Below are 25,784 nucleotides of genomic sequence, written 5' to 3' on the forward strand. Positions count from 1 at the left end.
ATAACAATGGTGGAGGCGCAAGGAGGATGCTTGGTGATTATACTACACCTACTTCAAATTTTTATGGAAGAAGCATCTCAATCCCTGTCATTGGAGCAAATAATTTTGAGCTGAAGCCTCAACTAGTTGCTCTAATGCAGCAAAGCTGCAAGTTTTATGGACTTCCATCAGAAGATCCCTATCAGTTTTTAACTGAGTTCTTGCAGATCTATGATACTGTTAAGACTAATGGAATAGATCCTGAAGTCTACAGGCTCATGCTTTTCCCTTTTACTGTAAGAGACAAAACTAGAACATGGTTGGACTCACAACCTAAAGATAGTCTGGACTCTCGGGATAAGCTTGTCACGGCCTTCCTGGCCAAGTTCTTTCCTCCTCAAAAGCTGAGCAAGCTTAGAGTGGATGTTCAGACCTTCAAGCAAAAAGATGGTGAATCCCTCTATGAAGCTTGGGAAAGATACAAGCAGTTGACCAAAAAGTGTCCTTCTGGCATGCTTTTAGAATGGACCATCTTGGATATATTCTATGATGGTCTGTCTGAATTGTCTAAGATGTCACTAGACCATTCTACAGGTGGATCCATTCACCTAAAGAAAACACCTGCAGAAGCTCAAGAACTCATTGACATGGTTGCAAATAACCAATTCATGTACACCTCTGAGAGGAATCCTATGAGTAATGGGACGCCTCAGAAGAGGGGAGTTCTTGAAATTGATGCTCTGAATGCCATATTGGCTCAGAACAAAATGTTGCCAAAACTGTTCAGAAGCCAAAAAGCTACTAGCCCCGCTCATCTAATGAGAATTTGAGCTTCATGTAAAACTCTGAGAAATTATTGCCTCTTGATTTTCTTTCGATCCTGTTTTATTTATCTAGTTGCTTGAGGACAAGAAACAGTTTAAGTTTGGTGTTGTGATGAGTGGATATTTTATACGCTTTTTGGGGGTATTTTCATATAGTTTTTAGTAGGATCTAGCTACTTTTTAGTATATTTTTATTAGTTTTTATGCAAAAATTACATTTCTGGACTTTACTATGAGTTTGTGTGCTTTTCTGTAATTTCAGGTATTTTCTGGCTGAAATTGAGGGACCTGAGCAAAAATCTGATTCAGAGGCTGAAAAAGGATTGCAGATGCTGTTGGATTTTGATCTCCCTGCACTCGAAATGGATTTTCTGGACCTACAGAAGCCCAATTAGCGCACTCTCAATTGCGTTGGAAAGTAGATATCCAGGGCTTTCCAGCAATATATAATAGTCCATACTTTGCCCGAGTTATGATAACGCAAACTGGCGTTTAACGCCAACTTTCTACCATATTCTGGCGTTAAATGCCAGAAATAGGATACAAGCTGAAGTCAAACGCCCAAACTGGCACAAAAGCTAGAGTTAAATGCCAGGAATAGCCTCTACACGTGAAAGCTTCATTGCTCAGCCCAAACACACACCAAGTGGGCCCCGGAAGTGAATTTCTGCACTATCTATCTTAGTTTACTCATTTTCTGTAAACCTAGGTTATTAGTTTAGTATAAAAACTGCTTTTAGAGATTCATTTTGTACCTCATGACATTTTACATCTGAATTTGTATCTTCTACAGCATGAGTCTCTAAACTCCATGGTTGGGGGTGATGAGCTCTTCTGTGTCTCGATGAATTAATGCAAGTATTTCTGTTTTCTATTCAATCACGCTTGTTTCTATTCTAAGATATTCATTCGCACTTCAACATGATGAATGTGATGATCCGTGACACTCATCACCATTCTCAACCTATGAACGCGTGCTTGACAACCACTTCCGTTCTACCTTAGATTGAATGTATATCTCTTGGGTTCTTGGTTCACGAGTTTGACTGCCTTTCCTGACAACAGAGCATTCAAATCCGTGAGATCAGAGTCTTTGTGGTACAAGCTAGAATCAATTGGCAGCATTCCTGAGATCCAAAAAGTCTAAACCTTGTCTGTGGTATTCTGAGTAGGATCCGGGAAGGGATGACTGTGACGAGCTTCAAACTCATGAATGCTGGGCGCAGTGACAGTGTGCAAAAGGATCAATGGATCCTATTCCAACATTAGTGAGAACCAACAGATGATTAGCCATGTACATGGACCATTTTCACTGAGAGGACGGATGATAGCCATTAACAATGGTGATCCACCAACATACAGCTTGCCATGGAAGGAACCTTGCGTGCGCGAAGAAGAAGACAGTAGTAAAGCAGATATTCAGAAGACAGAGCACCTCCAAAACTCCAACCTATTCTCCATTACTGCATAACAAGTATTTATTCCATGCTCTTTTACTTTTCGTAATTAAAACAAAAAACCATTGTTGATATCCTGACTAAGAGTTACAAGATAACCATAGCTTGCTTCAAGCCGACAATCTCCGTGGGATCGACGTTTACTCACGTAAGGTATTACTTGGACGACCCAGTGTACTTGCTGGTTAGTTGTGCGGAATTGCAAAATTGTGATTGTAATTTTTGTGCACCAGCCACCAGATTTGAGCCACTGTTATCCGCCATCAGGATCTTTTCTCCAAGCTGCAAAGCTTGCTCTCTTTGAGACCAAGCTCTGATACCAATTGATGGTAATCAGTGGCTAAGAGAAAGGGGTTGAATCTTAGCCCCTTTTTTTGGTTAGTAACACTTGATGTCTTTCAGAATGCTCTGAGGAGATATTTTTACTTTTTGTTTCGTACCTAGCCAAGAGACATTTTCTTTTTGTCTCGTAACCAGGCAAGAGATATTTTTCAGTTTTGTCTCCTATGCAGCAGAAACAGAAATAGAGTAAAGGAGAGAGAGAATCACACCAAGAAGTATCCTAGTTCAGCTGCTAAGTGCAATGCAACCTACATCCAGTCTCCATCGCAACAATGATAGAATTTCACTATAATCTTGCAGATTATAGACACCAATTCTCCCTAGGAACTACCCTTCCTATCCGGGACAAGTCCAGAATCTATCCCCAATCCTGAACTTGACTTAGTCACCTGCCAAGCTTTCAACTGCTAAGTGATAACCCAACTTGCAAGGGAATTCCCACAGAATCATGATACACAACATATAGATGTACAAAGCACCTCTAAGATACCATGGCTTTTTCTTTAACTTTGTACACTCTGCCTTTTTCCGCTCAATGGCTTTTTTCTTACAAACCTCACTGTTTGCCTTTTTTCATGAGACTCAAGACAAACAAAACTTAAAGAAAATACAAAATGAAATACATTGAAGGAGAAGAGCTTCTGTTAGCTTGGGTAGCTATGAGAACTCTGTGCTTTAACTCTTTTTCTCCTTGCTTCAAGTCTTGGCTGTTCACCCTTATTATAGAAGGGGAAGCCTCCAAGGTTGAAACCGGTCCAGCCGAGCCAACTTCTTCTTCTTCAATAACAAATCGATTCAGACAGAGAGAGATGAAAGAGGGAACCGAATGCTAAAATCAACATGCAATTACCTCTTCCTCATCCCATCACTTCAAGCTTCATTAGTCTGAGCCTTCCATCTTGACTTTGTCTCCAAGAAGGATTTCTGACCCTTGATGAACCCTTGATCCTTGATAGCTCCTTATGCTCTATCTTCTGCTTCTTCCCCACGTAGCTACAGTAGCTATCTCCTGTGATGGATGAACAAAAGTAGAGACGAGCCATACCCCAGGGATCTTTTTCTCTGACCGAGTTGGATCTTCCACCATTTTTAGGCATGGTGATCCTAAGACTTCTTCACCATATCTTACCATAAGTGGCAAAGATCTCAACCACACTATACTGTAGATCTTCTTTCTACAAGAGCCATCATCACCTTGGCCTCTTGCTTGCACATAGCTTCACTGCTATTGTACTTTATCTCTGATAGCTTGCTTCTTCTTTTTCTTCCTAACATGACCGAAACTATAGAGAGAAGAGAGAAAAGCATTCAAATGAAATTAAGGAAGAAATTAAAATGAATCAACCACTTCCCTTTTCCATACCTTGTAACGTGTGAGAGTAATAATATCAATCAAATCAATATAAACTTTCTCTCTCATGTTACCAAGGCAATTAAAGCTAGTTAAATAAATTTGCAATCCATCAAAGGGGGAAAGTGGCATCTGTGGAAAGTATGCAACCTTGCTTTCTTCCTTCTTTTAATTTCGGACCAACCAATTGTTGGTCTTTCACCATAGTGGTTTTTGGACTACCTTATATTTTCTTAGCCCAATTCATGTTGCCTAATAAAATAATCCAGCCATATATTAGATAAGATTTCTTGCACAAGGCTAAATCTATTTAGTATATTTGGGTTTTAAGTTGCATTAAGCCCGATCACCAAAATCTGTACATTAGCAAAAATTATTAATCAGCTATTTTGAATTAGAGATCAATTTAATAATTTTGTAATTAATCTACATGTAAACGGTCTCTCTGTAGACATGATACATGACAGAGCACAATGGCGTCGTTTGATTCATGTAGCCGACCCCACTTAGTAGGACAAGGCTTTGTTGTTGTTGTTGTTGTTAATCATTTTAACAATATTTGATCATCATCAAAATAATTTAGAATTTTTCAAACTCATCAGTTGAAAATAAAATTGTCCAACTAAAAATTTTTTAAGAACTAATTCAAAATATTACTCTAAATTAGCTTGTATTAACCTAAACCTGTGCTAATAATTCTTTTCTAACTCAATATAATTATATCTTGTCTTATATTTGAATTTCAGAATCAACACGGTCTACATGTTAAATATTTATTATTGTCTTAATTTTTCTTTCAAAATAATAATACAGAGAATTATATATCCTCTTAGTATATATACCTTGCTTTAGGTATGGTGATGTCTTTTTCTCAATACAGCTTTATTAATTGGTATAAAAACATTGAGAAAAGAGTAACTATAACATGTTTTAACCAAACTTATTCGATAGATTTATTTAAAACAAAACCATTAATTAGTCTTTATTTAAATTAAAATCACTAATTTATATTTTTAGTATAATATATTTTTTGTATTTAAAATTAAGTAAAAATTTCAAAAATATCCCTAAATTTTATTTTATTTCAATTTTCATTAAATATACCATTGATAGTTAAATTTTCAAAATATTTAAGATCAATTCAACAAAGATACATGAAAATTATGCTTGATTTACTTCTGTTAAAAGTTATTCTTATAAAATTGTTGTTGAATTAGTTCTAAATTTTTTTAAAAATTTAATGGCCAGGGGTATATATAGTTAATGCAAATCAAAAATTTTTGGAATAAAATTGAGACAAATTAAAATTTAAGAATATTTTTAAAATTTTTGCCAAACTTTAAGAACAAAAATATACTTTACCTTTCTATGTTTTATTTAACTTTTGAAATTTGATATTATCTTCACTCAAGCTAAGTGAAGTCAAATTATTAATTAATGTATTTGAAGTGAAGACAAAGAAAAAGTATTGGTAATCAATTATTTTTAGCTAACAAAATAACATACGGTTCATGATAAAAAAAATCTAAAATTAGAAATAAAAAATCTAAAATTAAAAAAAAATTAGGATTTATTAATTTTTAGAATTTATGATATACAATGCATAGTTTAGGATAAAGTGTTTTAGAATTTAGGATTTAATATTCAAAGTTTATAATTTACGGTTTAGGATTTAAGATTTAGAATTTAAATTTTAAAATTTAAAATTTAGAATTTAAAATTTAAAATTTAAGGTGATCAGTAATTGATAATCGGTGATAGTGATGGTCACTTGAGGCGGTGACCAATATTAACAATAGTGTCTGGTGGTGGAAGTAGATTATATTATGGCTTGTAGTGGTAGATTAAATTAAAATTTGGAAGAAAAGAAAAAGAAAAAATAATAAAGAATAATTGTTAAAAAAATTGTAAATGGGTATTAAATTTTTATTATTGATTGATGTTGGCTGATTTTAGGTTAGTTATCGTATATAATTGGAAGAAAAATTAATAACGGATTAATTAATCAATTTTTTTTGGCATATGATTAAAATATATCCATAATTTAAAATGAATTTAAATGAAATACCAATAATACTTATAGTAAAAAATTTAGATAACATATGATATTTAAGTTCAAATTTCATGATTGTCATGGTTTTAATTTAATTGTTATATGTTGTCTTTATTTGAGATTATTCAAAAACTAAATAAAGTAAAATAAGAATGGATAGCAAATATATATATAAATTAGTACATTTTAACTTGATGCAAATTCATAGCCTTTTTTATATTAAATAATTTTTTGATCAAATAATTGTATAATCATTCTAGCCTTTTTTATGTTGTTGGTAATACTTGCAAAAAAAAATTCATCCATGGCTGGACTTAGAAGTTGGGCAACTTTGTTAAAATTAATAAATAATTAGTTAATAAATTAAATTTAATAGAAAAAATTAGAAATATAAATATTATATTAAATTAAGATAAAATTTATTAAAATGAAAATTTTGATATTAATTTTAAAAAATTTGACCTAAACTTAGGCTAAACAGACCAAACCGATCAAATCGAACCTAATCAAAACCTCATTAATTAGAAACTCAGCATCTCCTTCTTCCCCAAAAGGAGATTCACGCTGTAACATTGAAGGGGAGGAAAGGAAGGGCTTCCAAACCCTAACCTTAATTCAACCCACCATAACTTCTCTTTTCGAGTTCCGTTTGCCATGTTGTTTATGGTCACGTGACTACCGTGTCGAGCTCTACGAATTTATCGAAACAATTTCATAGATAATCTTCACTCTCACTCCAGTTTCTCTACCCCTTAAATTTCAAAAATCTTGAATATCCATATTGAGATTTTGTTGCTACAAGAAAAAACAATATTTGTAACAAAAAAATTTGTTACAAAAAATCAAAATTTTAAAACAAAAAAAATTTGTAACAAAAAAAGACCCGTTGTAGTATGTCCCATTACAAAAAATTTTTGTAACAAAAAATGAAATTATTACAATACAGAGTAATATTTTGTAACAAATTTTTTTAATACAAAAACCAAAATTTGTTATATAAGTGATAACAAATTTAACAAATAAACTCTTTTTTGTAACAATTTAAATTTATGTTATAATATTTTGTTATAAAATACTACTTACTTTTGTAATATTTTTTATTCTTTTAGCTACAAAAATAGATTTATTTTGCAATATTTATTTAAATAATTGATATCTCAATTAATTTTCTAAACGCGCTAACTCAATATTTATATAATATATAATCATATAGATAATTAAATATCTTACATATAATTAAGATTCTTTTACAATAAAATAAGTTCTATAAATTCAATTAAATACAACTTTTTTTTAATATAAAATTTGTATTATGTAGAATTTATAATCCTTGACTCTTCTAACATAAACAACAAAAACCAAAATTAAAAATAACACATAATACTATCTTCGTCTAATTAAAAATTAAGATAGAAGTTAAAATTAACTAATTCTTTTGAGAATCTATTCTCAAAATTTAAAACCAACAAATCAAGCATACAAATTATCAAGAATTGACAATTTAACATATAAAACTTGGGCTAATTAATCATTGTTCAATCACAAATATACTTGACTTATTTTTCATGCTTTTACACTCAAAAAATTCCATACAAAGAAAGTGAGATTCAAGTCAAAATATAAGAATAAGAACATGCATAACAACCAAAAGAAACCAAATTTAATCCAAATTTAAATTACTTCCTTTGAACCAAATTTTAAACTCGTTATTTCTCCTTTCATCTCATCCAAATTTAATCTACTTCTTTAAAATATAACTATTTCTAACATTTCACACATCAAATTATAGCATAAAAGAAAAAGTTAAAAATATGTAGATAAGTTAAAGACAAGAAGTGAAAGATAACATTACAAACTATTAGAAGAAAAATAACATGTTATTCTCAATAACAATTATTTATCATTAAGCATCATAATATAGGGACAAGATGCAAAGCTTCATAGTGCACACTTAACAAAGAAAAAGAAAGCTAAAAAACACACAAGTCAACATGTTTGCAATATCAAAATCCTTTTAGGTAAATAAATAATATAAATCATCCTCCTTTCCTTCTCCTCTTGGGGAAAAAAGACAACATTAAACAAAAGCTCTTTATCACTTAGTGCAAAGCAGTTAAGGTAGGATGGTTAACAAAAATATAAATGAGAATGGAAATAAAAATAAGACGAACCACATAATTTGATTCTTCTTATATTTTTACTTCATAAAGAAACATAATCATACAATAAAATTTTATAAGAAAGATTTGACTTGTGATGACAACAAAATCAATCATCTCACCATTATAACAATATATAATATATATTGATTACTTATCCAGTAACTTAATAATAAATTTAAAGTTCAAGATCATCTATCTTCTTAATTAGGACAAAAGAAAAGAAAAACTCTAACAATAAGATAATAGCTCACTTCTTACACACACAGATATATTAGGCCATATCAGATCAAGCTAAACACAATATTGAATAATTAAATAAACATAATACTGAATAAAAACAACAAGAACAGTTCCATAATTAAATAAAAAATACAACATCTGAACAATAAAAACAGGTCTATAATTACTATACAATAAAATAATCTAAATTACTCATAATAGAGAAACCTAAGAAAATCATTACTCATAACAATAATAGTTCAATAATCTTGAATAATGTTCACTACTCATCATCTGTAATAAATTGAATCACAAAAGAAATTTTGTCCCCAAAAATAAAAAATAATGAGAAACTTAATATCAAAATGGGAAAAGAAGGGTTATCAGATTTTACACATTCAAAGGCTGCTTCCTCCTGCTGGCGCAAAGAATAGGGAAGACGAGGAGAAGCGGCTACAACGCCAAGAAGCTATTCGCAACGACGACAGAGCCTCGGCGACAACGGTCTCATCCTTCACGGCGCGGTTTTTCTGTCACAGTGTCTCCTCTCTCAACGGCGTTCTCTCTCCTAGCTCGGCACGACGGCAGCGAAACGAGAAGCTCCTTGCATGCAGCAGTCCAGCGGTTTGAATAGCGATGATGGTGGCTGGGAGCGACGACGGCTCCTCCGACAGCAGGCTCATAATAGGCGCAACGTGCTCTCTCTCCTTGGCCCTTGCTCGACGGTGTCCTCTCTCCTCTGGGTGTAACACGACGGCGCGGCGGCAGTGATACCCGCCGGTGCCGTCCTCCCTTCCTTCCCTCTCTCCTTCTTTTCTTCCTCTTTTTCTTGTTTCCATTTCCCCTTTCTCTTACTTTCTTTCTTTTCTTTCTCGCTCGGTGTTTTGGGAAGGAAAGGCTTGGCGGCTACTAGGTTTAGGGGGTGGGGTGTGTGAGTTTTATTAAGGTTAGGGATTGGATAATTTAGATATTTTCAATAAAAATAAGGATAGTATAGTAACTGAAAATTAATTTTAATTTAATAATAATTATATAAAGATATTATTTAATTATAAATTCTCAAATTATTTTTAAATAAATATCCTAATTTTAAGAATTTGAGTAATTAAATTAATTATTTTTGAAATACTATTTGGTTATTAATTTATAATTATTTTAAATAAATACTGGTTAAGATTTAAACTCGAAATATCATTAATTTGACTTAAATAATTTTAATAAAATAAATTTTTGAATATAAAATTTTAAATAAGTATAATAAATCATAAATAACTCATTATGTTAATTTTTAAAAATTTGAAGTCTTACATTTAATATGTTGAAACAAAAAATTTTATTAGTTACAAAAAATTTTTGAATTTTGTGACAAATAAATAACTTGTTACAAAAATATTGTATATTGTGAGAAATTTATTTTTTGTTACAAAATATTTAGAACTTTTGAAACAAATAGATATTTTGTTACAAAATATTTTGAATTTTTGCAACAATATAATCTTTTGTTACAAAATATTATAATATTTTGCAACAAAACAACAATTTGATATGAAAGCCAACATAATTTGTAACAAAGAAAATCATGTTGTTACAAAATATTCTTATTTTGTAACAATAACTAATTATTGTTACGAAAAAATCATAATTTGTAACAATTTTAAATTTGATACAAATTTTTTGTTACAAATGTTCTATTTTCTTGTAGTGTGAATTTGGTACTCTAGGTTCGGTTTAGCTTGCAAAACTTGTTGGATTTGATTCTTTTGGTCCATGAGTACGATAAGGATCCTTAACCCTAGCTATTTCTTGTTTTGAGTAAGTTGGGTATTGAGTTTTTGGGTGTGTGTATGTATATATGTGTTAGGTGTGTATGTATGCATGATTTGGAGTCCTTGGAGCCATTGGAGGCTTGATTGGGAACCTGGTGGGTGATAGAGCTAAATTTTGGTGTTGAAGCCTTGCCTTTGTGCCTAAGTGGGTTGCCTTGGATAATACGTGAGAATCGGCCAAGGTATGATTTAGGTTTCACATATTTAATGTATAATATTCTGTGAAAACTTAAGTTACCATAGGATAGGTTGGAATGAGTAAGTGTATTGAATGTTTGGTAATTGTGACTTTGATTGATGAAATATGTTGAGCATTTGTTGATGATTATGGTGATTAAGTATTGTTTGATAAGTTGATGTTATAGATTATGTATAATGGATGGAATGTTGATGATCTTGTTGGTGGAAGAGAGGAATTCTAGGGGTGAAATTGGATAAAAACTGAAGCATGATTGATTGTAGTGTGGTAATTGGATTATAGTGCTATATTGGTATGCTATGGCATGATAATGTGATGAGTACAGGTTTGAGAATGTGGTTTTGAGTTTAGTTCCAAAGAAAATTAAGGTTTGAAACTTTTGTGTAAAACTAATTTTTTGGTTGAACTTCAGCGAAGCATAACTTGGCTTCCGGACCCCCAAATGGTTTCAAATTTATTTCATATAAAAATTGGGTCCGTAAAGTATACTCCGTTTGAAGAACGGATAAAAAAATATTTTAAAATGAAAAATTTATGCCATCGGAAGTTCGGAGAGCAAAATTGAAAATTCTGCAGCATTCAGTATTTTGTTGATTCTGCACAGCTTGCGTACGCGAGCAGTGTGTTTTCATACGCGAACAATGATTTTAAGGGATTGCATACGCAACCACCTGCACGTGACACGACCAACCCTTTCAGGTTGGGATACTCGCATACGCGAGCTATGTTTTTCGTACGCCGACGCGTACGCGTGGCCCCTGTTTCAGCTAATCTGGATGTTGTGTTTTTGAGCTGAATTTTAAACTTCTAAATCTCTATTTTCATTCTTTTAGCCATAAAACATAGTAGTAAGCCTAGTAATTAGCTGAATCTAGGAAACAGAGATAACTTGGGGTGAAGTAAAGCTGAAAAAATGATGAGTTAGGTACAAAAACATGTATACTTGGAGTGCAATTGGTGCTATGAATTTGATTGTATGAATATGCAATGTTTATAAATGATTGTGAATATTATTTGGCTTAAGCACTCAAATGATCTGAGCTATGAGTTTTCCTGGGTAAAGAACCATGGCTAGCCACCTCGTGTTCCAGGTCGAAACTCGATACTTTGTTGACCCTACATCGTAAGGGTGACCGAGCACGTATAAATTTCCGGGAATGGTAACCCCATTGAGTAAAATGAATGTTTGATTTATGAATGAAAAGAAAAATAGCTATGCATAGACTCATGGGGATGCCTGACGAGAGATAGTCCAGGGATTTAGAAAACCGGACTTGTCGGATAGGCTTGATAACTGACAGATAAGCCTCATCATCCATAGGACAGGAATACATCAGGTGCATATTGTCTAATTTGCTTGCTTGTGAACTATATGAGATTGCCTATGTGATTATAATTTGTTATTTGTTATAATTGTTATCTGTACTACTTGTGAACTATTTGTATTTTCCTTGTTTTGCTTGTTCATCTGTGCAACTCATGGGAGACAAAGGAAAGGAGGAAAGGTGAGAAAGTTTAGTGTATAGGTTAAGTTTAGTTAGGTTGAGAACCTTTAGACGACCACCTATTTATGGTTTCTGTTTTTAGTTCCTTAAGCTTTACCTCTGAGTGTCGGTGTTCTAGGATTGCTTCTGGCATTTCCAAGACCTTATATCTTATATTTGTGGCACCTTTACCATGTTGAGAACCTCCGGTTCTTATTCCATATTGTGTTGTTATTTTTCAGATGCAGGTTGAGAGGCACCTCACTAGGCGTCTAGAGCTTCTGCAGCGAAGTAGTTTCCTTAGGGGTTTCTTTTGTTCTTTTGATATATGTGTATATTAGATCTCCCCTTATATACTTGTTTATTTTTCTCCTCTTGGGATATTATGGAGAACTAGGGTTTATCTATGTATTTTGGATTTTGGAATATGTATATATGTATGTAAATATCCTTCGGCTAGCCTTGGCTTCGCAGGATGAGTTAGGAGCTTGATATTTTGTACTTTTGATCCTCTACTCTTGTCTTTTGTGTATATATGTTAGTAAACTCCATATTTCTTCGCACGCAAGTAACCCTTAATTCTGAGTGTTGCACTTTTTATTTTGCGATCTTGTTTTATCCATTTTTCAAGGTTCCTCATATACTGTATTCTTTCCAATATTATTATGTATATATTTTGTTTTTAGAGGTCGTAATACCACACCATCTCTGTTTTACGACTTAAGCATAAAGCTCCGTGTGGTAGGGTGTTACATTATGGTATCAGAGCAGTTCGTTCCTATAGTGCCTGAGGGACGGACTGACTATGCTTCTGTGCATTCTCTGTGTGTGTGTGTGTGTGTGTGTGTCTATGTGCTATTAGGATATCTAACTGATATATGTGGCATAAACGTTTATGAGTATGCATTTGGGACTTGAAGCATTAGACTTGCGATATTGGGACTAATCAACTTGATATCACTTGTTTTGTGTGTATAGGAACCAAATGTCTACTCGCGGACACGATCGTGGGCGAGGCAGAGGTAGAATAGGCAAGGCTAATCCTGAACCGACAGGGAATGACCTTGTAGACTTCATGGCTGCCCTGGGAAACATGGCTGGGAGGCATGTTTTCATCAAAGCGGCTCGGGTTTGGATTTGGTATATTTATTAGAGTAAAATTCTACTTCGATCTCTAATTATTTTGTTAACTCTCATTCCATCTCTAATTGATTAAAAAATGACGTATCAAAGAATCATTCTAAAGGATAAAACATCCCCTGTCGTGTCAATAATATGTTGTAGTAAAGTAGGACAATTAAACCCTTGAAAAAAAATTTTATGAGACACTTAAACCTTTAACGAATTTAAACATAGATACATAACCCATAATAAACCATGAAGTATGACAAATATCCCTAAATTTCAAAAAGCCATTGTATTTACTGCAATGATTATTGACCTTAGTTGGTTGTCAGCCTTAGTTCTTTGCCCTTCCTTCTGTTTCTTTTTCTCTGAAAAGTTTTGATATGATGCAGTAAAAACCACATCAAGTTCAATCTCTTTTAATCATTTTAGTCTTGATCTCTAATACAAATTTCATGTCCTCATCTTTACAATTTTCATCTATTAGTGTTGTGATAAAAAATATATACAATGAAGATCCCTGCTGAGACCAAAGCACGATGGTTTTAGAAGTAGGTGGTAAGAACCCAATATTGTTGAATTACTTTGCGCAGGAGAAATTTATATGGGATAGAAAATATGATCTCATGATCAGGAAGATCTATGACCGCAGATAGCTAGATGACTTCAGCAAATAATGCAGGACATTCGTGAGAGGTGCAATCACATCACAATTTGGATCCGTCTAGATATTAAGAGCGCATTGACAACCATTTTAGTACTGATGAGGGGTTCAAGCGTCGCCGTCTGACGAACAGAGCTAACAGGGCATCGTCAAGGTCTTTGAAGTATACCAATGGGTCAGCGACTTTCATTAAGACAAAGAGGAGACTAGTATGCAGTTTGCTAATCTTTGTTAATTATTACTTAAATTAATTTTTACTTGATTTATTTTATTACTTGGTTTCAATATGTGTAGTCTAAGTCGATGGAGCGTCAGGTGACATTGGCCGAGACCTTCAAGTATACCCATATATTGAAGGCCAACGATGAGAGATTTGCTGATAAGCGGTCTGCGGTTCATTATGTGAGGTTTCAATTAATTATAAGTTTGAAATGTATTTGGTTTAAAGTCAATTAATTTTCATTCTAATCATAACGTGTGTTACAAAAGAGTATTACACGCAGAGATTGGAAGCCCAGCAATCTTAGCTTAACGGGGATGACCACAACTCTGATGCCTCAGTCGTCGATCCTAATAGGGTTTGGCTTGACTCCGTCTTTGATTCTGAAAGAACAAAACCGTCCTCTAAGAATTTCTTCTAGGTAAAGGAGAAATAACTTCGTTGTAGATATAGTTCTCAACGAACAAGTAATGCTCAAATCAAAGTTTAAATTCAAATTCAAATTAAAACCAAGAGTAATTAAACCTTGGGTCGTTTTCCCTCGAAATGAAATTGAAGTGTTATACTTTCAGTTATTAAGGCAAACAAAGTGGTTTCCAAATCAAAGAACGAAAGATTAAAATAACTAAGCAATAATCAAAATTGGAAATTAATGCAAGTAAAAGGGCAACAAGATCAAAACTAGTGAAAATGCTAAGATATATATAAAAGAGCCTTGACTTGGGAAATGAGAATCCAAGGAATCCTATCCTTGCCATAACCACAACTATGATAATTATGATGAGTCAATCTCGCTTAGTTAACCCCAAACATCGAGGAGTAAGGCAAGCAAGCATAATTGCCCTTAATCCATAAGTCCTAGCTAACTTACCAAACTAGTTGATAAAAAGCTAGCGTCAATGGAAACAAGAGTCAACTAACTACCCAAAAATTATCACTAAATATCGGATATTATGACTCTAGTATCCTAGGAACTCAACCCCCAAGCCAAGGTGTGAAAATCTACTCAAAATTACCAAGTGGCATTTTCAAAAACACTTGATGGGCATAAAACCAAAACATGTAAAATTGCAAAGGAAAATAAAAGCTATATCCAAAATATTCACAAAACAAGCAATCAAACATAAAGAAAGCATAAAACATTAAATGCATCAATCAAAACTTCAAGATACTAAAAGTGAAAATATGAACAAAGTAACTTGAACCAAGAGAAAGTGAAAGTAAAAGATGCTAGAATTAAAGAGGAAATTAAGAGTACTTACACTTAAAGAAGCAAAATCAAAAATCAAAGCTTGCTATAAAATGCTACAATGCAAATTGAAGTAAACCCTAAGAGAAAATTCTACTCTACTTTACTTCTACTCCTACGGAAGCTTCCTATACTACTACTACTACCTAATACTCACTAATACTAAAGCCTAATAAGCTCCTCCCTCTATATGTGTTGATATTCCCTTCATATAGCATTCCAATTTATCATATAGCCTTCAAAAATTGGGTCAAGAGGCCCCTGAAACCACGTGCAGGGTCTTGTTCGTACGCACACTTTGCTGAATGTCAACCTGTGCGTACGCACGGGTGCTTGTGCGCACGCACACATGCAAATTTCTTCTTGTGCGCACGCACGGATGCTTGTGCACATGCACACTTGGCTGTGTGTGCTTTTCCTTATTTTCTTCATGTGTTCTCCCTTGTACATGCTTTCTTCCACTTTTGCCTAGCCATTCTTGCCAAAATGACCTGAAATCACTCACAGAATATATCACGGTATCGAATGACATGAAAGTGGAATTAAAATTGCTAATTTAAGCACAAAACACATGTTTTCATATTTAGGTCCAAATTAGGAAGAAATCACAAAAGTATGCTATTTTGGTGCTTAAGTGTAGGTTTATGTGATGAAATCCAACCAAATCAAGCCTAAATATTCCAGAAAATATGGACTCATCAATCCCTACAAGAATCGCGTCAATGGGTTGGGGTTGTTCTTCACTAGTAGCTTTCGCACCTCCACATTGGCAGTTTCATTTGCCTCTGCCCCTGCCATTAGCCGTGCCGAACCCGAGGAAGTCATCGATTTGATGGAGCTGATGCAAAAGCTCACATAGGAGCATCATCAACAAGATCAACAGTCTGACGAGAGGTACAACGAGCTTCTTGCACGTGTGGGAGACATAGATTCCCTCAGGCTATAGCTGAAGGAGGACCTAGAGCGGCTAGAACATTTGCGAGACCAAATAGCAATATACAATGACCAGATATGCACTATAGGCAGCGGCGCTGCTAGTGGGCATTGACATTACCACCTAGTTTTCCACCTAAGCAAGGGGAAGACGAGGACGACAACGATTACTAGGATCTGTAGAGTTTAGGGATTTTATTTATTTTATGGCTGTGTCATTGTATTTTACTTCTTTTACTTTTTATTAAGATTTTTGATATTTGATAAAATCTTATGCATTCTTTAGTGTTTTTTCCTGCATGATTTTATTTGATTTGTTAAGAATTCCTGTTAATAAGTATTGATTCTAAGTTAAAATGAACGTTACTTTGATTAGTGAAATTCATTGATTATAGAAAACTTTGGAAGAAAAATAGAAGGGAAACAAAGAAGAAGAGAGGATAGAGAGCAACAAGCAGAAAGATTTCTAGGACAAATAGAATGCTTTCTCAGACAAGTAGAACACTCCCTGAGATGAACAGAAGGCTCTCTAGAAGCATAAAGAGGGGCGTGCAATGTAAAAAGGACCACATACCACATTGTGACCAATTTGTGTATCATGCATACGCATGCAAGTGTGCGTACGCTTGACTCTACCTCTTCACATGGGATGTGGGAGACTTCACGTAGGATGCAGCAATTGTTCATACGCATGCATATATGCGTACGCGCGAGTAGAGGATTTCAGGCCATTGTGCGTATGCATGCAAGCGTGTGTACGCATGACCATTGATTCACGTAGGATGTGAATTGAGTCACTACAACCTGAAGGAGCAACAAGTGAAGGAAATTGAAGCACGTACAACGTGGGCTTCTTCACGTGGTACGTGAGCTTGGCAGAGAGTAGTTCAACTTCAGAAGAGACTTCACATGGCACATAGACTACTTCACGTGGGACATAAAGTTAACAATTAGGAAAGAGATGTGGTTTTACTTTAGTTTTGATTCTGTTTCAAAGTTGAATTTGAATTTTACTTTCTAGGTTTAGTATACAAGGGAAGAGGGTACAAACCTCTTCTCTTCTTCGGCTATTTTTACCTTTGATAGTTTAGGATTTCTCTGAAGAACATGAGCAACTAATTCTCCTTGGTTAAGGTTAGGAGGTTTGTTAATTCCATGGAATAATACATTAGCTTTTCTACCTTTGATTTATGCACTGATTTCTTTTTAATAAATGGCTTTTGTTCTTCATCTTAAGGGATTGAACGTTTTGGGAAACAATTTTTCTCTGACTTGAATTCTTTTAACCTCTTGAAAAAGTTGATTAATTTGAATTAAGCTTGAAAACCAATTCTCACAACTCTTAAGTTGTGAAACTAGATTTGATAAGTGCCATCGAATCAATTAGGGGAGATTCTTATGAATTGTATGGTTTATGAATCAGTGAACGTGCTTGACTTTTTCCTTAAATAATTGACTAAGGAATTAGCAATTAATTAGGTTAAAGAGAAATTGAATTACCAAGGGATTGTGATTTGATTACTAATGATTTTCCATAGAAGTATCTTGCATGATCAAGGTGAAAGTGAAAAGTATCGATATGGAAATTTTAATATCTCTAAAATCTTAACTCTCTTAATCAAACCATCTTTTCAATTCTTAGTTTTTTCTCTTGTTTGATTGCTATTTATATTTAAAGCTTTCTAAAACTCTAATTTGTGATTGTCTAACTAGAATAATCGGTTGACTATTGCTTGCTTAATCCGTTAATTCTCGTGAGATCGACACTCACTCACCGTGAGTTATTACTTGGTATAATCCGATGCACTTGCTGGTGTTTTGTGGTTTGAAAAATCCATATCAAATATTAAACAAACTGTATGGGGTTAAGTTTTAAGTAAACTAGAATAAATGTAATTGTTATAGTTTGGTTCTATTATTTGGGAAATTAGTTATGAATTTTTGAAGTTGGAATGGTTGATTATGTCAGAATTGCGAATTATGATTGAATTATTAACTATTGTGATTTGTGAATCTTTGACTGATTGAGAACTTTCTATTTGACAATTGTTGAGAAAAGGTTGATGAGTTGTTGAGATTGAGGAAACCCGTAAGGGTGGTTTAAGTCTATTTTTAGAGAAGGTTATGTCTGAATTTTTATAAAAATATAATGATTTAGTTAAATTAAAATATATAAATATAAGTTTTGAATGTAAGATTAATGAATTGGATACTTGATAGCTGAAAATGAATGTTTAAGTGCTTGAAAATGGTTTGAGTTAAGATATTGCAAAAGTAAAAACCGTAAAGTTTGTACCATATGATTGGACAGAGAAAGAAATAGATACTACATAAGAATGTGAAACTGGTGATGAATAAGTTAATGATAACTAATGATGATAATGAGAATGATTATGTAAGAATCTGCTGCAGAGAGGCAGTCAGATAGATAGTGGTGCGATCATCGAGAATGCTTTTCTGGAGATACTTAGCTATAATGTTCTTTTGTAAGACAAAAATTGCTTACAGTGAGTGTATTATACTCCTGTAAGATAGATGTTGCTTACAGTGAATGTGTTGTGCATATATAGGCCAATAAGTGCTATCGTGCAAGATAAAGGTTGCTTGCAGTGGGTATTGCCAACAGGAAAGCCTTATCCAGACAAAGGTTGCTGGGTAACGTTGGAAGCGGGTTAGTAACTGACAAATGAGCTCATTACCTGCACTAGGACTAGACATGCATCATCCTTGTTTGTGCATTTGTATTTGAACGTGTTTGCTTATCTTATTTCTTTGTGATCGTGCTTTTTGTCTTTTTGCAGCTTGTTTGTGTGTAGATTTAAGTCTTTTATTTGTGCTCTTAGTTTGTGGATGTATGAGGAACTAAGAATTGATGTTGTGATTAAAAATTAATTATGTGGCTGAGAGATGGTTAATATGACTAATTTTATGTTTGAAATCTGTTTTGAGTTTAGAAATTTAAAGAAAGTAATTAATTATCTAAAGTAAAATTAAAAAGTATTTTCAAAGGTTTGATAAAAATAGTTTTCTTTAGTAAGTTAATTATTTGTATTTTATTCATAACTTTTACGGCATTCTCATTTTCTACTAAGAATGTGTGGTTTAGTTCTCACCCCAAAAATTTTTACCCTTTCAGTAACACAGACTCAAAGACTCAATATGAAACCGCGAGTAATTACTAGACTTTATTTATAATCCAGTTGCTTTCATAGAGTCCTATCGTTCTTGTTACTTAAGTTTTTATTTTATATAGAGGGATAAGTATTGTATATAAGTTTTATTTTGATTTCTTGTGTATAACATTTATTATTATTAATATTTATGTAATTATTATTATTTAGAGATCTTTAATATGAGATTTTAATAAATAAAACCAAATTTTTTTGGAGTTTTCTTAAAAATTGAACGTGATATCGATATAAAGGCTCAGTATTCAATAGATAATAAAGAAAAACAAGCCGGTAACACCTTACTATTAGTACGATCATAACATGCTGAAAGTTGGGTCGTTACAATGATTACTTTATAAATAAAATTAAATCAATCTAACATACTATTATAAGTAATAATACTACTTCCAAAAAAATATTAGTTTCACTAAACATCTTGTTATAGTTAATAAAATTAATCTAATAAAATTATTGATTTCCTATATCATATTATTATAATTAATAAAATTACTCTCAAAAAATTAATGTTCCAAATCATATTACTATAACTTAAAAGTTATTCTAAAAAATTATTAATTTTTTAAATTATATTACTGTAAAATTGATGTATAAAATTTATTAATAAATGAGGTCTTATTAGTCTAAAAATTGATGTATAATTAAATAAGGTCACATTATATCTACATATGACTTGTAGTAATATTTCTAACACACTCAATAAAATCCACATAGAAGACAGACTTTAATAAAGACATACAGAATAAAAAAGACACAAAAAATGTAAAAGATAGATAAAGAATTATTTATTAGATCTCTAAGAAATATATTTTTAGCAATTTAGATTGCTAAAATAAAAAATTTTATTAGACCTTCAAAGAATTAATTCTTGATAATTTAGATCAAAGAGATAAAAATTGAAAGAACTAACACTAAAAAATTATCTTGGGTTGGATTCTTTAAATTTTTTCATCAAATAAGTAAAGCAAATCACTCACCTCACTTGATCACACATAAAAAAAAAGTGCATATTAGCACCCAAAAATTTATCCATCAAAAGTAATGTAAACTGTTTCATAAAAAGTATTTAAAATAGACCCCTAACAGATTAGTTTAAAGATAAGATAACTTAATTTAAATCTCCTAAAAATAAGATAACTTTGTTTAAATCAGATTTTATCTTATTGGATTAGATCATATTGATTTAAATTTAAAATTCCTAAAAATACTACTAAGTAAATTAGAACTAAATCAAATCTTCTAACAAATAATAATAACAAAACAAACTAAACATAAAACTAATAAATTCAAAAATAAATATTAAATTTGTATTTTTCACTGAACTTGAAAAATACTGTTAGACCTCCTATTATTGTCTAACTTAGCCGATGGCCTGAAGAGTTGCCGTCATTTTAACACTACCATTTTTGAGATGAACTCTTGGTCTCTTTGCTGTCAAGACTGACATGATATAATTTTCTAATATTTAAATTTTTGAACATGACAAGATTACTATTCTATCTTTTAGTTCTAAAATATCTAAATTATTCTTTTGAACACATATCATTCTCTCTCTTTAAAAAGATTCGTCTTCGAATATGCCTATATATCAAAAGAAACAAATTAGATACACTAAAAAGAGAGAACATAAATTGAGTTAATCTTTTATATATTTTTTCAAATAATAAAAATCATAGATGATTGTAACTCAATTTTGTTTTAACCAATCAACTTAGATTTTAATTTATGACTAAATTAATTAATTACTTTGTATGAATTATATTTAGTTTTAACCAATCAATTGTGAATTAAAGAAATTACTTTCCATAATTTAATATGTTATCGCAAGATATTTTTGATAATTTGACACAAATGTAAAGGATCATACAAACCTCAAAGCAAAGGGTAAAAAATTTACATATTTATCCAAAAAACAATAATATTTATATGACATATATTTAAAAAATCTAAACAAAATTTTAAATTGTCAGTTTTTTCAACTATTAAAGACTACAAAATCTCCTAAAATTGTCTATGTTGGGAACCACCGATAGGCAATAGTTTTAAAGTTAACTGTAATGCAAGCTTGTATCTGGATTCAAATTTAGCGAGATTTGGGTGTATTATTAGAGATTCTAAGGGAGATTGGATCTTGGGCTGCTCTGGAAGCATTCCCCCTAGTCTATCATCATATGTGAATTATTTGCTGCTTGGAGGGGGCTGGTTTTAGCTTGGAATTGCGATTTGAGGGATATTGTATATGAAACGGATTGCCTTGACATTCTGCCCATCATGCATGAGCTTATGAGTGGGTATTTATCTGAACTAACAGATTTGGTTCACAAAATTCAGGAGTTTTTATCTCGTCCTTGGCTTGTTTACGTTGAGTGGGTGTCTCGAGAAGCAAATAGAGTTACGGATTGGATGGCTAGATATGGTGCCAAGAGTAACTCTAATAATGTTATTTGGTCTGAGCCTTGTGTTGATCTCCAGCAAATCATCCGCTCGAATATAAGATAGTATTTGCTTTGTTTCTTTCCATGTTTAGACACAAAAAAAAATAAGACTACAAAAAGACAGACAATTAACTAATTGAATGTTGCCAATATATAGCACCACATTCACCTAACTAATTGAATGTTGCCAATATATAGCACCACATTCACCTAGGATCAAGATCAAACAGCTAGCCAAACACATTTTGTAGGTACCAATGACCAAAATATAAGAAATGCACTAAATATGTACCCCTAAATTAAAATAGAAGAACAATAATCAACAACAATTAAATAGAAACAACCTAACTCGGAGGCTCCATTCTTGAGGAATTGATGATGTAAACAGAAAGTGATTGAGTACAAGGAGGTCTTGCTGTGCATGGTGCTATTTTGCATGAAGGATGACGACGACTACTAGTACAAAGAGAACGATACAACTGCTGGTGCATGGTGCTGTGGAGGACAACAACCTCCAATTTTAGACGTTATACCCATACATCACACACTCACACAACACACGCTATATGAATACTCTTAAACATCATCCAACTTTAACTGAAATTTAAACTCGGATGCAGTTTACAAGAGACATATAAATATGTCATCATCCAACTTTAGTTAGAACTTGTACCCGACTGTAACTTACAAGAGACATATAAATATTTCATCTTTTTTAGTCCCACTCCAACACCCCTACCTAAATGTATGTATTTGTTCTTTTTTTTTTTTTTCGATGAATTAGACAACCCCAATCTTAGACACATTCATACACATCACATCCACCCACACATGATATCCTTTTTTTGGTTAAATTTACACATAATAAGGGTAAAATCTGAAATCTCTTAGTAGAAAAAAAACTTGTGCCACTTAAGGTTCATTATATATCAATCCCTTTCTAAACTTATAGTATGGCCTTGTTTTCGTCCGGGCCGCTTACATTATAAATCGATAATGAAACCCCATAACAAAGTGAATGATACTATTATGCGCCAGGAAGCCCATTATATATCAATCCCTTTCTCCATGCGCGCACACATGGATTTAACCATGCCTTTGATCTCTGACCCAAAAAAAAAAACAAGCCTTTGATCTTTGGTCCCAACTCCAATGCTAATATGAATGCTCCTCGGACTCGGATGGAAAAGAATGTGATCGCTATAACATCGTTATCAAGCACTACATTGCTCGATTAATCAACCAATATTAGTCAAGAGGTCATGATTAATCATTCTGAGGCATTTGAGGTGGGGTATGCCAATGCCACCCAAGAAATCATTGCCATCAGGCCCCAACACTAATTAAAGAGGTTCTGAGCTTCAAAACAGTGAACTTAACAGTTGCCTCAACGATACGGTTGATTCACAATTATTTTTGTCACAACTAATAAAGATGAGAAGGATTCGTCAATTTTCTTTTCTCACAACTAATAAAGCTTAGCTATCAAGGTTTCGCCCATTATATTTTTATTCTTCCTTTTTCCTTTATGGATCGGCAAAGCATATACATGAACTATGAAGGGATGGCCCCATGCCCCCATTGATTGAATAAAGAGTTCACTCCAGGACAGCAGTCGTAGGTAACTACGTATTGACAGGAAAAAATATTAAAAAAAAAGACAGAAAAATCTAATGAAACTAAAAAAATATACATAAAACATAATACAAATATTATTTTTCATAATTAATCACTCGCTTTTTTAGAACATTGTTTTTTCTTTCATACATGAAGCAATTCAAGATAAAAACAAGAGTATAAAACCAAAATACAAGAAACACAACACACAAAGGTGAAAAAAAAAAGAAGAAAGGCCATGATGAAAATACAAGGCAATTAAGCAGACAGCAGGACGAGGGTGAACTGTAAAAAGAAAACAAGGAGGTCCCAACAGCATGCATCATTCAGCAAGGTTCTCAATGAGAAGCACTCTGTTTTTCTTTCTCTTTGTCGTCCTCTGACTTGGGGTGATAGCCAGGGAGCTTCTCTTTGATCTTTTCCAAGATGCCTTTCTTTTCCTTGGCCTCACCCTGAGCCTCATGCTCATGATGTTGATGAGCAGTCTCAACGCACTCGGCTGGTGGTGGTGGTGGTGGTGGTGGAGTGGTGGTGGCCGTGTGCTCCTCAGCCTTCTTGTTAGCACCACCAGGTAGCTTCTCCTTAATCTTGTCGAGGAAGCCCTTCTTCTCCTCAGTATGATGAACCTCAACTTTCTCTACTGGAACTGCACCACTCTCCTCATGATGCTCCTCCTCCTTCTTATGCCCTATCTTCTCCTCCACCTTCTCCTTCAACCCTTTCTTTTCCTTCTTCTTCCTTATCTTCTTACCTCCTTCTTCAACCTCCTCCTCACTCGACTGCATGCACCGTACCATACGTCAACATTACATATTAATCATCGATCAGATCACACATATATAAATATTGAATGCAAATTAAACCTGACTAGAGCAGATCAGGCTACTCAACATATATATTATAATTAATGAAGAACTACTTACAGAACTTGAGCTGCTGTCTGATCGGTGAAGCTTCTCCAAGAGGCTGGGTTTCTTCTCGTGATCAGCCTCATCAGATACCTTAACCTTGTCGTCAAACTCGGTGGCGATCACCTCCTCTTGAGGCTTATTCTCACCCTCCTTTTTCTTACCAAGAAAATCTAAGACGCCGCGGTCCTGGACCTCCACGTCCCGGCTCTCAGATCCCTCATACTGCTTGTGGTGCTCCTCTGCTATTTATGGCAGTATGGGTTTTCGAGAGAAGTCAAGAATCACATGGAATGGATTAGATGCATTTGGAAGCTTGAGAGAAACTCTATTTATACCACGCAAGGTTACGCGGATCTAACGCGATTTAACAAAATTAAAAAAAGGCTAATCAACAATAAACAGTGTTAGTGTTGCCGACGTGTGCCTTAAGTCAAGGTTAAGGGGCATAAATTAAAAATGAGACGGATGATGCTGGCGAGTGTGTGCCAAGTGCGACGATGGAACCCACCAATCAGAGGCTGGACACGTGGGGAGGCGTGGTGTGGGACCCAAGTGTCGTCTCGATTGGACAAAATTACGGAGGTCGGTGAAGGGCTGTGCCGGATCAGTGACACGTGGCACTTGCATCATGCACAAGGACAGCGTCGTTTTCTGGAGCTTCGGGTGCTTTGCGACTCAGAGTGGGACGTCGTTTATATCTGCTTTATTTATTTATTGATTTATGTATATAATCTTATTTTTGAATTGTGGATTCCGATGCATACTTACTGTTGGAGTTGGCAGGATACATGGTCGGTTCCGGGTGCATCCTCGAAGTCTCGAACAACTGCCCATTGTTTCATGTTATTAAATGTTAAAATCTTCCTTATTATTCATATCAAATTTGGGGACTTGGAGTTGAATGATATGTCATTTTTATGATGAATGAATGGTCTTTTCCATTAAGGTAAATGCATATTTTTTAAAAACAGGATTACGCTATGATGTCAATGTAGACAAATCGACCGAAAGATGAGTATGTAATTTATCAGACAAAAAAATCCCCTAAAGTATTAATGTTAATAAAGTATTGATTTGACTGGGCTTTGTGAAAAATAAATTAAATAAAAAATAATAGTTAAGATGAGATATTCGGGATAAATATATTTGTAAGGAAAAATATATTTATTAATAATAAATAAGTAATACAAGAACTAATGATAAAAAATAGAGGTAGAGAACAAATATTGAGACCTCCACTAATGTCACAAGAGAATGAATGGGTTTTTATTTAAAGTGAACAGAGTTGGTTAATGGTTGTCGAGTGCTCTGGTGAAACACCCGAATGCCAGTTTTTACTCGTGAAGGTGGTGAATGAAATGAAGAACGATGAGAGGAATTTTGGGGAGAGAAAACGTGGGATTTTTAGCTTCTCAGTTTCAGAAGTAAGAAAGGTCTGTGAAAAAGAAGATGATGATTTGAAGAGATGGTTTGAGGTCCTTTTATAGTGTAAAACCATGATAAAGAGGAAATTTATTGTCCAATAGTTTTTAATCTGATATTTGGT

At 33.4% G+C, this 25,784-nt stretch overlaps 1 protein-coding gene and 1 non-coding gene across 2 annotated transcripts; both read right to left on the reverse strand.

The window, feature by feature from the left end:
• Nucleotides 1-389: 389 nt before the first annotated feature.
• On the reverse strand, nt 390-493 carry LOC127741038 (small nucleolar RNA R71). The gene has a single exon (XR_008001890.1). It is a non-coding gene; the product is annotated as a small nucleolar RNA R71 (small nucleolar RNA).
• Nucleotides 494-23,400: 22,907 nt separating this feature from the next.
• Nucleotides 23,401-25,028, reverse strand: LOC107459029 (phosphoprotein ECPP44). The gene is made up of 3 exons (XM_052251596.1): nt 25,007-25,028; nt 24,251-24,480; nt 23,401-24,106 (listed from the first exon to the last, which is right to left on the reverse strand). The coding sequence occupies exons 1-3, from the start codon at nt 25,026-25,028 to the stop codon at nt 23,666-23,668; spliced, it is 693 nt and encodes a 230-aa protein (XP_052107556.1). The 3' UTR covers nt 23,401-23,665.
• Between the last annotated feature and the right edge of the window lie 756 nt (nt 25,029-25,784).

Source organism: Arachis duranensis, chromosome 7 (genome assembly GCF_000817695.3).
Source record: "Arachis duranensis cultivar V14167 chromosome 7, aradu.V14167.gnm2.J7QH, whole genome shotgun sequence".
Classification (NCBI taxonomy): Eukaryota; Viridiplantae; Streptophyta; class Magnoliopsida; order Fabales; family Fabaceae; genus Arachis; species Arachis duranensis.